Source organism: Lissotriton vulgaris, chromosome 1_1 (assembly GCF_964263255.1).
Source record: "Lissotriton vulgaris chromosome 1_1, aLisVul1.2, whole genome shotgun sequence".
Classification (NCBI taxonomy): Eukaryota; Metazoa; Chordata; class Amphibia; order Caudata; family Salamandridae; genus Lissotriton; species Lissotriton vulgaris.
Window position 1 is genome coordinate 436,946,413 of NC_141685.1, and position 14,178 is coordinate 436,960,590.

Sequence of the window (14,178 nt, forward strand, 5' to 3'; positions counted from 1 at the left end):
ACAGCGCCCAATTCCTTTTCACAATTTTCCGAATAGTTTGATGTTGACAGCAGTTTTTTCTTTGTGAGTTAAATTCTTATTGTCTGTCAATAACTGTGACCTGCCAGGTTCATTGGCTTTACATATGGCCTTATCCACAAGTTCAGGAAGATAACCCCTCCTCACAAATCTGGCCCTGCATTCTCTCTGTACCTCCATACAGTCTTCATCAGTTCTGCAAATTCTTCTAATACAGAGCATTTCTCCATAAGGGATGCTCCTAATTAGGTGTGCAGGGTGGTGACTTGACACATGTAGCACAGCATTACTGGCAGTGGGTTTCCTATACAATCTAGTTTCCAACTTATTATGATGGATAAAAATGTCAACATCAAGGAAACATATTGACCTTGTTGCTATTCAATTCTCCTATGAACTGCAGAGCTTCACATTCAGAACCCTTTCAAATAACTAAAAGGTCGTCAATATATCTAAACCATTTTACAACCTTGGCAGACATGATTTTCGGGTAGCTAGGTATGAGGACCTGTTCCTCCCAGTACCCCATATGGAGACAGGCGTAACTGGGGGAGAAACAGGCCCCCATAGCCACATCCCTCACCTGTTGGAATACCTGGTTGGAGAATAGAAAAACATTATTTCCTGGCAAATGTTAATCATTGACAATACCATTTTGTTGTGTACATAAAAACAGGTAGGTCTCATATTCAGGAAATGTTGAACAGCTTTCAGTCCATCCCAGTGGTGAATACTGGTGTACAGGAAGGATACTTCTAAAGAGATTAACAAATATTCAGGTTGCCATGTAACTCCCTCTTGTTTCTTTAGTAGGTCACCTGTGTCAAGAATAAAGGATGGGAGATTTCTAACATGGTCCTGGAGAAAAAAATCCACATACTTGCTTACATTCTCCATGATACTGTTGCAGGCAGAAATGATAGGGCGACCTGGTGGCTTGGTACTGTTCGTATGTATTTTGGGAATAAAATAAACTACGGGCATCACCGGGTGTTCTTTTTTCAAAATTCCAGGCCTGCTTACAATCAGTCATAGTTGATCTTTTGTAGCATTCCCTGTGATTCAATTGGCCAAGGGATTCTTCCATATATATTGCCCTTGGCCAGAGCACCACGTTTCTGCCTTTATCGGACTGGCAGGTGATATTATTCACATTGCTTTGCAGTTTCTTAACAAGCTGGTGATAGGCAAAGTCACTATAATGGTGTCTCTTGTTGATTTTAACCAGTTTTAGACATAGCAACCTCAGGTCAAGCAAAACCTTCTCCTGAAACATGTCAACATTGTCCTTCAACATTAAGGGACAAAATGTAGAATTTGGTTTAAATGTAGTAGATTATATAAAAATCTGAGGTTAGCCCTGCTGGTAGGACCAAATCCAGAGAGATTGCTCTAACTTCGAACAGGGCAGCAGATGCGAATGGGCATGCCCTGTGCCAAATGTTTAATTGATAGGTCCTGAGCTCCTGCCTAACAGGTTATGCAGGTAGTGGATAATCAGAAAATAGTAAAACTTCACCCATAAAATGATTTCGTTAAAGGGGGTTCATGGTTACCACTTTAGACAAAAATTCTCTTGTTATGATTTATTACATCACTAGTAACAGCTTTTGAATTCCGATGGATGGTGTCAATCTGATCAGACGTGTTATACTTCAGAAGTATCTGGTCATGCTGTAAATCAAGACATTGCTCCAGACTATCTAGGTATGTCATTTACCTCTCAAACAATGACTTCCACTAAATATCATTAAAGTGTGTCAGGCAAAACTACATCATCCAAAAATACCCAGATGGGATTTATTTAAATATGTGTCACCTTTGGCAGATGGAATCCTCTTAGAGTTGTATCTCTGTTAGCTTGTCTGAGGACACCAAGAGGTAATATATTACCAATACGTTGCACTTCATGAATAACCGCATTGGTGTATGGCATGTTCTTTCTATATTCCGTCAATGGTTGTCTACCGTGTCCAATCACCTGATCAATCTCTGCTTGGACTTTCTCTGTAAAATAACAAATATTTTACTTTTAATCATTCCTTTTTACAAAAATGTACTTACAATACATTTAAACAAACAGTACCTCCTATTTACAAATGCATACATAAAAAGCTTAGAGTGCAATAGAAAGAGAGAATCACATTTACTGAATTTCAGGCATGTGGAGATTAGGACGATGGTGCTGTCAAAACCTTTGAAAAAATGGATAAACAAAACAAAACAATTAAATCAGTACACAAAATAACAGAAATAAAGGACTATCTGGTGAAGGAAATCACTATTAGCGGGAACAAAAGTATTACTTAATGAACTGTTGTTTTAGGATAGGAATGAATCGTAAAGAGACCAAATATGCATATTGTTTTGCATTACAAACTTTGGGCAGTGTGAGACACAACAAGTCAACAACACTATTTGTAAGTTTTTGCATGTCTTTATTACATCACTAGCCTTTAGAAGCTAAGTGACTGGAACACCTGCACTGTATATCAATCCCTAAAGTAACTACGCTTTTACCATGGAAAGTATTTAACAATCAGTTAACAAATTGTGAATTGCAATCGCTATGAACAAAACATTTGCAAATTAAAATTGAGAAGGGTCGGAAAACAGAAGTCTAGCAGGTACTAATTACCATGTCCTCTGCCATGGTACCTTCACCCTGGAAGCTTGCCATTGTGTCGGCCATCTTTAAAAATCCCACAGAAGAGCCTTGTAGTCCCAGTGACCCCCCACCCAATTTCTCCTCAACCATTTCCTATTAAATGCTGGAAAAAGGCCACTTTTGTCATTGCATCCGTCTTGGATTCCAATTCCATACTTTCCTTAGTGGCTGCAGCTCAGCTCTTATTGTTCTTTATCTCCTTTTGCTTTTCATTCAATCCCACCCATAATATCTTGCAGATTCGGCTATCCGCATTTGCCATTTTAAGACAGACCTTGAGCTCAGTGGGGATATCTGTCCTTGTCCGCGCAGGGCCATCAGAGCAAGAGGCGAAACTCAGGTTTTCTTCATAAGTGAACCACAGAACATAAGAAAAGGCAACAAAAGAGCAATCCCACACAAAAACACCCCCCTCCCCATCCTGGCCCATTAGTTCACACAATACAATATGGTTTAGGAAAAGGAAAAGATGGGGTGGATGTGTACATTGTTGCAATTATAAAAGGAGTTCAAAGTGAGACTCGAACTCCAACAGGTGGGGCAGGCCATAACATACAACCCTGGGCATCAGCAACAAATTATAATAAATTACTACACAGTGTCAAGCGATTCAGTCACTGGGGAGGGTGGGTGCAGATGATGATATGGGCTCAGGCGGCAGCATCGGGGGGGGGGTGTCAGTGAAACAAGGGCCTTAAGCACCTCTAGCATTTGGTCCCAATCCATAGCAATGGGAGTTTCGAGGTGGCCTCGAAATTCTTCCTGTCTATTGACAGCGCTTTCTGCGGCACCCAACCTGATCAATTCCGCCTGCCAGGCCGCTGCTGTAGGGGGGTGGGCAGATTTCCACGTCATGGTAATGGCCCGTTTGGAAGCAGCGCGGCTAGGTCCCCAAATTTATATTGCACTTCTAATGTCTCGTGGAGAAGTGTGGCTCACTGGTTAGAGGAGGCAGACCCTGATGCAGAGGTCAGACCCGGGACCAGAGTTCAATTCCCGACGCGGCAGGGTCTTGAGCTCAAAATGTCCCTGGACTTGATAATTCTCGCCTCAGTGCCTACTCGAATCATGGGTTCACACTCTGCAACTATGGGTAATAGCTTGCTTAATCTCCACTACGGCCCCACCGCAATGGGATGCCTGGTATTCACCTTGGGAATGCCCAGTAGGGGCTATCTCGCAGGGAAAGCCAGGACGGGTTCCCAAAGCAAGCGCTAAGAGACCTGTCGGTGATTTGGCGCTATATAAATCGAAATTAACATAACATAACATTATGCAGACCTAATAGACAGCTATCCACAGCCGTCCAGTTGTCCGTGCTCATGACCTCTCGAACCCTGTAAGCTATTGTTTGCCAAAAAGTTTTCAAGTGTGGACAAGACCACAGCATGTGGATGAGATCAGCATCCACTTCTTGACATCAAGGGTAGGAAAGTTGGGCACCTGGGTAGATACAGTTCAGTCGGTGTGGGGTCAGATAGGCCCTGTGTAAGATCATGTGTTGTATATATTTAAATTTAGCGTTTCGGGAGACTTTCTTGGGGAACTCCAATATAGTCACCCAGTCCCCATCCGTGAGTTCTTTTCCTAGTCCGGCCTCCCATTTCGCCCAGACCGGGGGCAGAGGCATCCCTGAGTGAGCGCAGATCCCCCTATAAAGCCATTGGATAAGATGTGGACCAGCACCCATCAAGTACGTTACGTGCACAAGTTCACTTTTTGGGGGTTCTACCCCATCAGGGGACCAGTGGCGCTTGATGTAGTGAGTAATGGTGGCTTGAAGGAGGAAGAGTGTCAAAGGGACCCCCTGTGCACGGGTGAAGTTTTCATGGTCCGCCTGAGTACCGTCTACAAACAGTGCTCCAACTGTGGATATCCCTTCCTACTCCCAAGAGGACATAGTCCTCTTCGTTATTAAGCCATGTGCGCCAGGGATTGCAAGGAAAGGACTGTTCAGAGAGTAAGGGAGGGTTTGTCGTGGGTAGTTAAGGGACTTTTTCCAGTACGCCAGTGAGTTTCTAAGCAAGGGGGGGGGCTGTTGGTGACATTTTAGCCCACAGCAGAAGTAAAGCGTGCAATGTACCCTGAGCAAGGAGGCGACCGGTGTATCCAATCTCATGAGTGTTTTTTCCCGCCAGCCAATAGGACAACCACTGTAGTTGACATCGCCATACAGTATGCCCTAAAGTCTGGTGCCCCCAGGCCTCCCTCAGCAGGTCTAAGCTGCAACTTCACCAGTCCCACTCTTCTGCGTCCCTTTCCCCAAATGAGGTCTAACAATAGGGATTAATACATCTTAAATATGCTGGGTGGGATAACAACTGGTATGTTAGTAAAAAAATATAAAAGGCGAGGTAGCATTACCATTTTGGAGATGGCTATCTTGCCAATCACAGACAGTGGCAATGAAATGCAGAAGGAGATCTGGCTCCGGAGAGACCGTATTGTCTTCTGTAGATTACCCTCAATCAGATCCTGGGGAGTTCGATAACTTTGAGTACCTAGGTATTTGAAAGTGTCTGGGGCGGTCGTCAACAGGAGATCGCCAAAGGGTATTGGGTCAGGGTCCTCCTTATGTCGCATAAAGAATGCATGGGATTTCTGGGCATTAATCGTCAAACCCGATATTAGTCCAAAATTCTTAAGGAGAGTATGGACGGGTTCCAGACTGGCAGTGAGGTCTTTAAAATAGAGGATAATGTCATCAGCATATGCAGACACAATATGTGTCGTGTTAGACACAGGTATCCCCAGTCCCACGGCCTCCTTTCAGATCTTGAGAAGAAGGGGTTGCAGCGTCAGGACAAATAATATTGGTGACAGGGGGCAGCCCTTTCGCGTGTCCCTGGCCACAGGGTAAGCAGCCAAGATGGACAGGCCTGTCCGAGCCGGGCCGTGGGAGAGGAGTACAGTAGTTTGACCCATCGTCGGTACCCCTGTGGGATGCCAAATCTCTTAAGTGAGGACAACATATATGTTCAGTCCAGGGTGTCAAATGCTTGTCGCATATCTAGAGAGGTGCACCCGGCGGTGTTGGAGTGAGTGGCAGTGGGTTCCATCAGGTAGTGGAGGCGCCTTACATTGAGAGAAGTGCTACGACAAAACTGCACTGGTCCATGTGAATAAGTCTCAGGAGATAAGGAACCAGACGCTGCGCTAGTATTTTGCTGAGTATTTTATATTCGGTATCTAACATGGAGAGAGGGCGATCTCCCGATACTTCTCAAGCGTCTCTTTTGGGCTTGGGGAGGGAAACAACCAGTGCTTGCATAGTTATTACACTAAGTGTGCGTTTTTCTAGTGCTGTCTTGTAAAGAGTCAACAGGCGTGGAGTGAGTTGTTCAGCATAAGTCAAATAAAACTCAGCTGGGAGTTCGTCCAGCCCTAGTGTCGTATTCTTATCGAGGCTTTTAAGGGCTCCCATTATTTCTGCTCTAGAGATAGGGGCCTCCAAGTCCTCCAAGTGCATCTGTCGTCAGTTCAGGGAAGGTGAGATCGTCCAGGAAATTAGTCAGGAGATCCTGAGGCATAGCAGGCGGGGCAGCATAGAGGGACTTATAATAGGTGCAGAACGCCATGTTAATATCAGCCTGAGTATTAACCACAGAGCCATCTGGGAGAAATACCTCCAATATAGGGTTCGGGGTATCATAGAGGAGACGGGCCAAAAGAGTCCCTGATTTGTCAGCCTCTTTATGACTATATTGGGTGTACGTACTGTAATCTATGAGACGGAGACGTTCAAGGAGCTCTGCATATTGAGTCCTGGCGTCCTGCAGGGGCGCCTGCCGGGTAGGGTCAGCAAGAGCCTCAGTTTCCAGTGTGTTCAGGGAGTCCTCGATGAAGACGAGCCTCTGATGTAGCTCGTGCCAGGCCCCAACAGTAGTCCTTATGGCCACCCCCTAATAACCGACTTAAACGCATCCCATTCAACTAGACAGGAGGATGCAGAACCTGTATTTTCTGTGAAGTAATTGGCGATAGAGGTACCCAGAGTGTCACTGAACACCCCCTCTTCTAGTGTGAGCGGCCATAGTCTCCAAGTCGGAACTTGGGGGAGGGCCCGCCCCCATTCAAGCAGCACCTCCAGTGGATTGTCGTTGGATAACGTTTTCCCGAGGTACTTAGATTCAAGCACCTGGGGTGAGAGGGACAGGGAGCAGAAAACCCTGTCTATTCATGTGTGCAGTTGGTGCAGGCGGGAGTAAAACGAATATTCACGGTCAGACGGGTGTTGTGTGCGCTATATGTCAGTGATCCCCCAACCCATCGCCCAGGCATGTAGGAATTCCGCTATCATAGTAGGAACTTCGCCCTGCTCCGGGGGAGGGGAGTTGTCTAATTGCACATCTAGAACAGAATTAAAATCCCCCCCAAGAACCCAGGGGCACTGTACCCAGTCCATTAAAACCACATTGAGACCAGTCAGATAAGCAGTCTGTGCATAGTTCGGGCATACAGGCTGCCCAAAACAATTGGGGTTCCGTCCAGCCTGCCCCGCAGAAGAACATAACGCCCTGCAGTGTCCACCCTCCGTTCCAGCAGCTCAAATGGCACCCCATTCCTCACCCAAATAAGCGACCCACATTGAAAAGGCAGAATAGGATGTATTATATATTCGCCCCTTTCATTTCCACTGCAGTTTAGCAACCTCAGAGTCGGTCATGTGCGTTTCCTGGAGCAAGGTTATGTAGGACTTGCACCTGTTCAGTTGAGCATAGATGCGATGTACAGATCCCATTCCCCGCACCTTCCATGTCAGTATTTTATACTTAGCCAGAACAGCCATAGATCAACATTTCTGGAAAGAAGGGCGACCCAGGATGACAGTGTGTACACCACTCAATAAAGAATAGTGTGTGGACCAGGAACCAAAATTAACAACCCCTGAAGAAACAATCCCCAATACTAGGGCCAGCCATCGAACTGTTCTGGTCCAAACTCTGATTAAGAAACATTGAGTCCAAACGGTTATACCATACAGTGAATGTAACTGCGGGGGGGGGCGGGACCTGGCACCAAACCCTCGCCGCATAAACACTCCCAAGAACACCTCCCAACCGGGACCGTGTAGGATGATGAACCATGAGGTATGCCGAACCTGGGAGAAAAAAGGTTAATTAAGTGGAAAACTGTTTCCACACCACACAAGTAATATCAACATCTTGCTGAGTATGAGTCATAGTTACGAAGGTGTTGTAGAGGACAGGCCACAACCTCAGCCAAACTGGTCCTTGACCACCTGGGGAGTGATTAAGGGGAACAAAGGGTCATTGCTGCCAGAGTCCGACAGTGTCACGTCATCCTCTGATTGATCCTGAGAGGAAGAGATCTGTGTGGCCACTTCCAGCGCTGAGTCCTGCTCCGTCATGGCCTGTTACAGGGTTGGTTTTCGTGCAGATAGGAGAGACCGCAGAGCACCATCAAGACGGGGTCTGAGCCGGTTGGACTGCGCCTGCGCCCCACGAACCCGCCGATCATTGCCATCCAAAGACTGAGCGGGCATGGTGTGCTCAAGCCAGTCATTTGCCGCTTTGGGGCAAAACAAATAAATGGGCCTTTTGATTGTAGATTATTATTAAACTTGCGGGAAACAGCAGAGCGTATTTCAGATTGAGGGCTTGGAGCTTCTTCTTGAGCGGCTGGTAGGAGGCCCTCTGGCGCTGCACCTGCACAGTATAATCCGGATACAGTGAAATTCGGGCATTTTTGGAACAATATCTGGGCATTCTCTCATGCTTTCTGCAAGAGGAGATCACGGTCTCTGTAATTGAGAATGCTGGCAATAAGCGGTCTTGGCGGCCGGCCTGCATTCGGCCTCCTCGTAGGAATACGGGGCGCCCGCTCCACGCACAAGGCAGAAAGACCCTCCGGGGCCACCTTCTCTTGGAGCCACTGCTCAACAAAGTGCGTCGGATCAGCATTTTCGGAGCGCTCGAGCAGCCCTATCATGCGAACGTTATTTCGTCCCGCCCTCTCTTCCGCATCATCAGCCCTGTCCAGCAGGACGGTCATTTGTTTTTTCAAGTGCACCAGCTGAGCAGCATGATCTTTTTGTGAGGCATCCCCAACAGCGCAGCTAATCTCAGCACCGCAGCCGCACACGCAGTCGGCCGCCATCCAGGAACCCAGTACAAGGCACCACACGGAGGGCAGGCACTGGGCCGCGCAGCAAGGCACTCCGTGCCACCCCCCTCCTAGAAAGTTTGGAGTGGGGAGGCAGCATTCTGCAGGGTGGTAGGCCGCTGCCCGAAAGTCGATGTAGGGGCAGGGGCTCTCCTCCCCTGAGCCCCCGGTCCGGCAGTGGTTTGCCTCCCTCACCTCGATAATGCGACGCCGGTCACACGCCAACTCGCACCAACTCCAGCCACGCGGCAACAGGCAACAGCCGGTCCCTGGGCGTGGGCTTCCAGCGGCCCTCCCCTCCGATGACTCAGAGCTGCAGAGCGACGGGGACGCCCAAGGGCAAAGACTCCAGCCATCCGGGGGGTCCACAGCCCTGTCGAAACAGGTGTGTAGTCCCGGTGGATTCCACAGACAGGCGGTCAGCTTTCTATGTAGGATGGCCAGGTCGGCAGAAAAGCAGGGTGAGAAAAGTCCTGGCCGGGTATCCCACTACAACGCAGCCACCATGTTCGGTGCCTAGCCACGCCCCAGTCGTGGTCCTTTGTTCCCCAAGAGTTGAAATTCGTGCGATGAAGAGCGTGCGTAAATATAGCTCTTAGTGGTCGTCCCAGAACACGACTGTACAGTAGGTGCAACTTTATGCATCATGCTGGGCCTCCTTGATAAGGGCCTCATCCTGATCCTGGAAAGCTGCCCGTCTGGGCCAGTCCTTCTCATGATGCCTGTCCTTTGCAGCTGTGGGTGTGTTTGTACTAATTCGTCCGTAAATAGATTGACCTCGTCTGAACGAGAAAATGGGTTTTTCAAATCAAATAGTCCAGTGTCTGTTTTACAATTATTTGGACCGTTCTTGAATGGAGATCAAAAGTGGTTATACAATAAAATGTTCAGGAGCAGATCTCTGGGAGGTTTGTAACAGGTCGCAATCTTGTTTACTTACGCTACATTTCAATGTATGCATGCACAATTGTCCCATCTGTGTAAAAAGCACGGTTCAAAGCACATTGCACTATAATAGACATGTTGCCAAATCAGGTAATTCATGTGAGTTATGTTACAAAGTATGTATTCGCAATATTGTTAATGAACTAATCGGCAAGGTATGGTATATGAAGTAATCACAGTGTCCTAAGAAAGAACTGGTTGGCATCTGTACAAATGCACTACCTGTGGACATTCAAATCTGCACCTAGCATTATTTGGGTGGAGATTAGGGTGTCAAGATGTTTTGGATTACACCGTTGATGTTAATGGCTGTAAAAAAGTTCCCTTTACCTGTCCCGCCATTGGTTAGGGACTCCTGGGCACTCGACAGGTCTCACCTTATCTTTGGTCTGTAGCAACCTATTTTAAGTAAGAGTGCATATAATTGTCCCTGTATAAACAAGGGGCCACATAAAATCAAAATAGAGTGACTAGAATGCATAGGATTTGTATCCAGGTCAGGCATTGAATTTGCATGCCCCTCCAAAAGAATGCTGCATTGATACGGTTTGTGGTTTTTATCATTTTTCTTTTTTGCAAATCATTTTAGGTATTAGTGAGTGACTACGAAGGAGATGTCCACCAAACTCAGCCTCAACGTTTGTAGTTTATTACGACTTAAGTAAGTGTGAAGTAGGATTTATGTAGACATCCAGGAGGTATTTTTTCTAAAATAAATGCTACGTCTTGTGATTGTCTAATTATATCTATAAAATGGTTGTGTTAATTGGATTACATTTTTGCATTGATTACCATGTGGTGCACAAGCATTTAGACATATGACTTTTCTATTTTGGCAGTGGAAGTAGTTAGAAAAAATGGTGTCATGCTAGTCCCTCCAATATTTTTGTTGTTCCTTTAGGTTTGAACCAATCCAAATGAGGGACTGGTAGGGTGTTAGTAATTCCTTATTTTGCAACGTTTGATTGGATACCCTGAAGAAGACTTCAGACCTTTTCAGGCTGTTGTATAGGTCAAAACATGTTGGCCAGGTGACTCAATGCATTTCACTGAATTACCATTTTTAGTGTTTTAAACAATACCAGGGCTACTCACTTATAAAATAAACCTTTGAGTATACCCCTAGGTATTTTAAAATAATTTTGCTTCAAACAGGAACTGAGTAATTGTTCTGAAACTAGATTAATAAGAATACCAAGTGCACTTTTTCCCTCTGTTGTGTCCGCTGGGGTGGCATTGCTCCTACCCCAGTGTGAGATGTCATTAAATGATGAAGCATGCCTTGATACCTTAAGGGTGATACAACCTCTCAAATATCTTTTGATGACCCTTTCTTCTTAAGTCTGAACTGCAAATCAACAGTAGTGACTATAAATTCTTCGAGTATATTTTTGTGTTGATCTTTTAGCTGGGAGGACATTCTTGGAGATTCACCTCCAGTACTCTCTTATGGGGATCGATCGGATGATCATGAAGCAGCCTGTGCTTGTGGTCCTCACTCTAGGCCAGTTGATTTATGTGGCATGCTGTCTTGGTGCGGCACTGTGCTGCCAGTTTCAGATGTCTGTGCCTCATGGTTAGTGGTTGGTGTTGTTCCACTCAGTGTTTTTTTTCTGTAAAGCCTTTCCTTAATTTTAGTCAACTTCTGTCTGTCTTGGCACATCAACTTTGGGAGAGGAAATGTGTTATGGTTAGAAGTTGTTTGCTGGGAAGCAAGGGCTAATGACACTGACATGCTAGTGGGGCTGAAGATGACTGTCTCAGGCACAAGTGTTGTTTCTATTGTCTCCTTTATTAGTGTGGGTAGGGACTGAGTAGACAGGTCCCCTCCAGTCCAGATGCCTCCCTCCAGTCCAGATGCCTCGTGTCTTCCAGAAGCCTTCTCTTTTGTCTAGGAGTAAAAGTCATTCCACAGTTTAGGATTTCATCAATGTTCTAAGTGGTCAGTCTGATGACATTGATCAACTCCTGGATGCATTCCCGTGTGTGAAACTTCATGGTCCCAGACACAATGAGTGAGGATTTCCCAAAAAGCCTTTTGTTGCTGTCCACGCATTCAGCTACCAGAAGCTCCAACTGTTAGTTCACCCACCTGTCTGAATTGCGTGTTGTGGTCTGCCCCAGTATTGCTGCAAAAGGAGTAGTCAAGCCATCTGTTGTGTGTGTCTCAGGGCCATGACCTACCACGCTGTATGCACGCCTGTGTGTTGAAGCAGAGGTCTCTCTCTCAGCACAGCCTGTCTAATGTGGTGACGTCGTTGAACGTGCTGTGAGAGTCGGAGGAGGCGAGCCGCGCAAAATGCCTACTCAGGGCGTCACATCTATAGCCTCCTTTCTGGTATTCATGGTGAGGGCAAGTGGCACGCATTACGATTGACTTCTCTTTGCACGTTTTGGAATTTCCATGGAAAAAGGGAATGCACGCAATCTATCCTGGTCTTCTCGCCGTAGCCTAGTCTTCAACACTCTATTGTTCAAACGGTGACCTGCACACCAGTCGTGTTAACCAATTCTACTAAAGGTGGCAGACACAGTACACTATCTTCAAAACAAAACACGTGTTTACTCTTTACGGTGGCATGCACAACTTGCATGTCAACAAGTTTTAGAAAAAAGTTTTTTTGTCAATGTACATTATCTTAAGAGCTCAACATGCGCAAAGTGCATTGGTGACACGCACGCCTGGCATGTCAACAAACTGCTTTGAAGTTAGTGTGACACACTCGCCTTGTGTGTCAATCTAACTAAGTTTGCTTATAGTGAAACCTCTTTAACAATTTGACACATTATTTAGTCTGTTTTTGTTCCCTTTGTGTTGACATGTGTTTCCTCTCCAAAAGTATCTTTGTGTTTTTTTTGTTGTTGCATTATATAGTGAAAACGATTTCTGTTTTTCAAATTGTCCAGTTCAATGATCTTTGACTTAAATTCAAATTGTTATTAACACATGTTAGGATCATAAAATAATTATGCAGTCTATATCACCACTCCCACCCTTTCTGGAGCTGCCTAGCAACCCACCCATTTCATGGAAAAATTGGTACGATGCACTTGTCACTTACCTAGGCGCCATAGGTGTGTCTCGATATAGAGCTGAACTGAAGAAATGTCTTCTCTTATGTTCTTTGTGTTTCAAAGGGAGATCTATCTTCAAACATTTACCAGCGTTGGTACCAGCCCAAAATGCGGAAGAGATGGATGAATTTGTAGTGGCAGTTAAGAAATTGGAGTTACGTTTTGATGTACAACCTAGCCTGGTAGTTTTAAGACACAAATTTTTCAAACGGGAACAGAGACCAGGAGAAGATGTTGATGTGTTCATCACAGCTCTGAGGAAATTGAGTGCTGACTGCCAATTTGAGACTTTCACAGAGCAGTTAATTAGAGACCAGTACATTTGTAAATGTTCAGACAAGAATATTCAGCAAAAGAATCTGTCAATGGGTAATCCTTCACTGGAAGAAACCATTTGCACTGCGGAGCGTAGTGAACTGTCAAACATTTTTGTGAAGGAATTAGAAGATAAATCTAATTAATCTGTGGGAGTTGTTAGATCAAAAGATGTGATAAACACTGTTACGACACAAACTGATAAGGGGTTCTTCAAACAAACTAATGTATGTTTTCGTTGTCTGTATCTCTCTCACATCAAGTCGGGAAGAGGGAGTCCAGCCAAAAACTTAATTTCCAAGGTGTGTGGAAAACTAGGTCACTTTGCGAAAGTTTGTCAAAGTGGGAAATGGTGTGGTGTACCATCTCAAGATGGCAACAGGTTTCTTCTTCCTCCGTTGCTAAAGCATCAGTTGGGGAGTGTTTCGATGGCAACTAAAATAACATCCAGTATGAGCTGAGAGACATGGTGGTAGTAGTAGGTGAAGAAAATGTCTCTGAGGGTGTTATTTCTGAATGTGTGGACCCGTATGTTGACATTAGCATCGGTGAAAAGAGTGTGTGTTTGTTAGTTGACTCATGTGCAAGAATAACAATGATCACCCAGGAGTCTTTTAGTGAGGTTTAGGGGTAAAGCACTTTAAAACCTCCAGACAGGTCTCCTGTCTCATACGAAGGGAGGAGGATTGAGCCTGCAGGTTTTTTCGAAGACACCTTGGAATTCAGGGGTTCGGAAAATTCACTGAAAATTGTATGTAGCAATCAAAGGATTGTTCAGTCTTGGATGGTATCATCAACTTCTCTTTAAAATGATAATTAGACCTGGGACTAGGGATCAAGTATCTATCGTCTGCTCAGACGATTTCAACGCAAATCTTTTTGTACATTACCCTTCAGTATTTTGTGGGAGTTTAGGTCAGATTAAGGGCTTTACCCTTGGGATAAGCACGACCCCGTTCCTGTCAAGCACAGGCTCAAGAATGTACCTTTTAGTGTCAGGAAACAGTTGGAACAAGAAGGGCATTATCAAG

The 14,178-nt window shown here is 45.5% G+C and overlaps 1 protein-coding gene across 2 annotated transcripts in view; it reads right to left on the bottom strand.

Annotated features, from left to right (window-relative positions):
* The window catches only part of LOC147747316 (cytochrome P450 2J2-like), a 417,724-nt gene that overhangs the window by 47,631 nt on the left and 355,915 nt on the right, over positions 1-14,178 (bottom strand). For both annotated transcript variants that reach the window (XM_086953140.1, XM_086953132.1), the window contains one exon: positions 1,838-2,025. In XM_086953140.1, the coding sequence (XP_086809266.1) occupies positions 1,838-2,025 (188 nt within the window). The remainder of the gene's footprint in view (positions 1-1,837; positions 2,026-14,178) is intronic.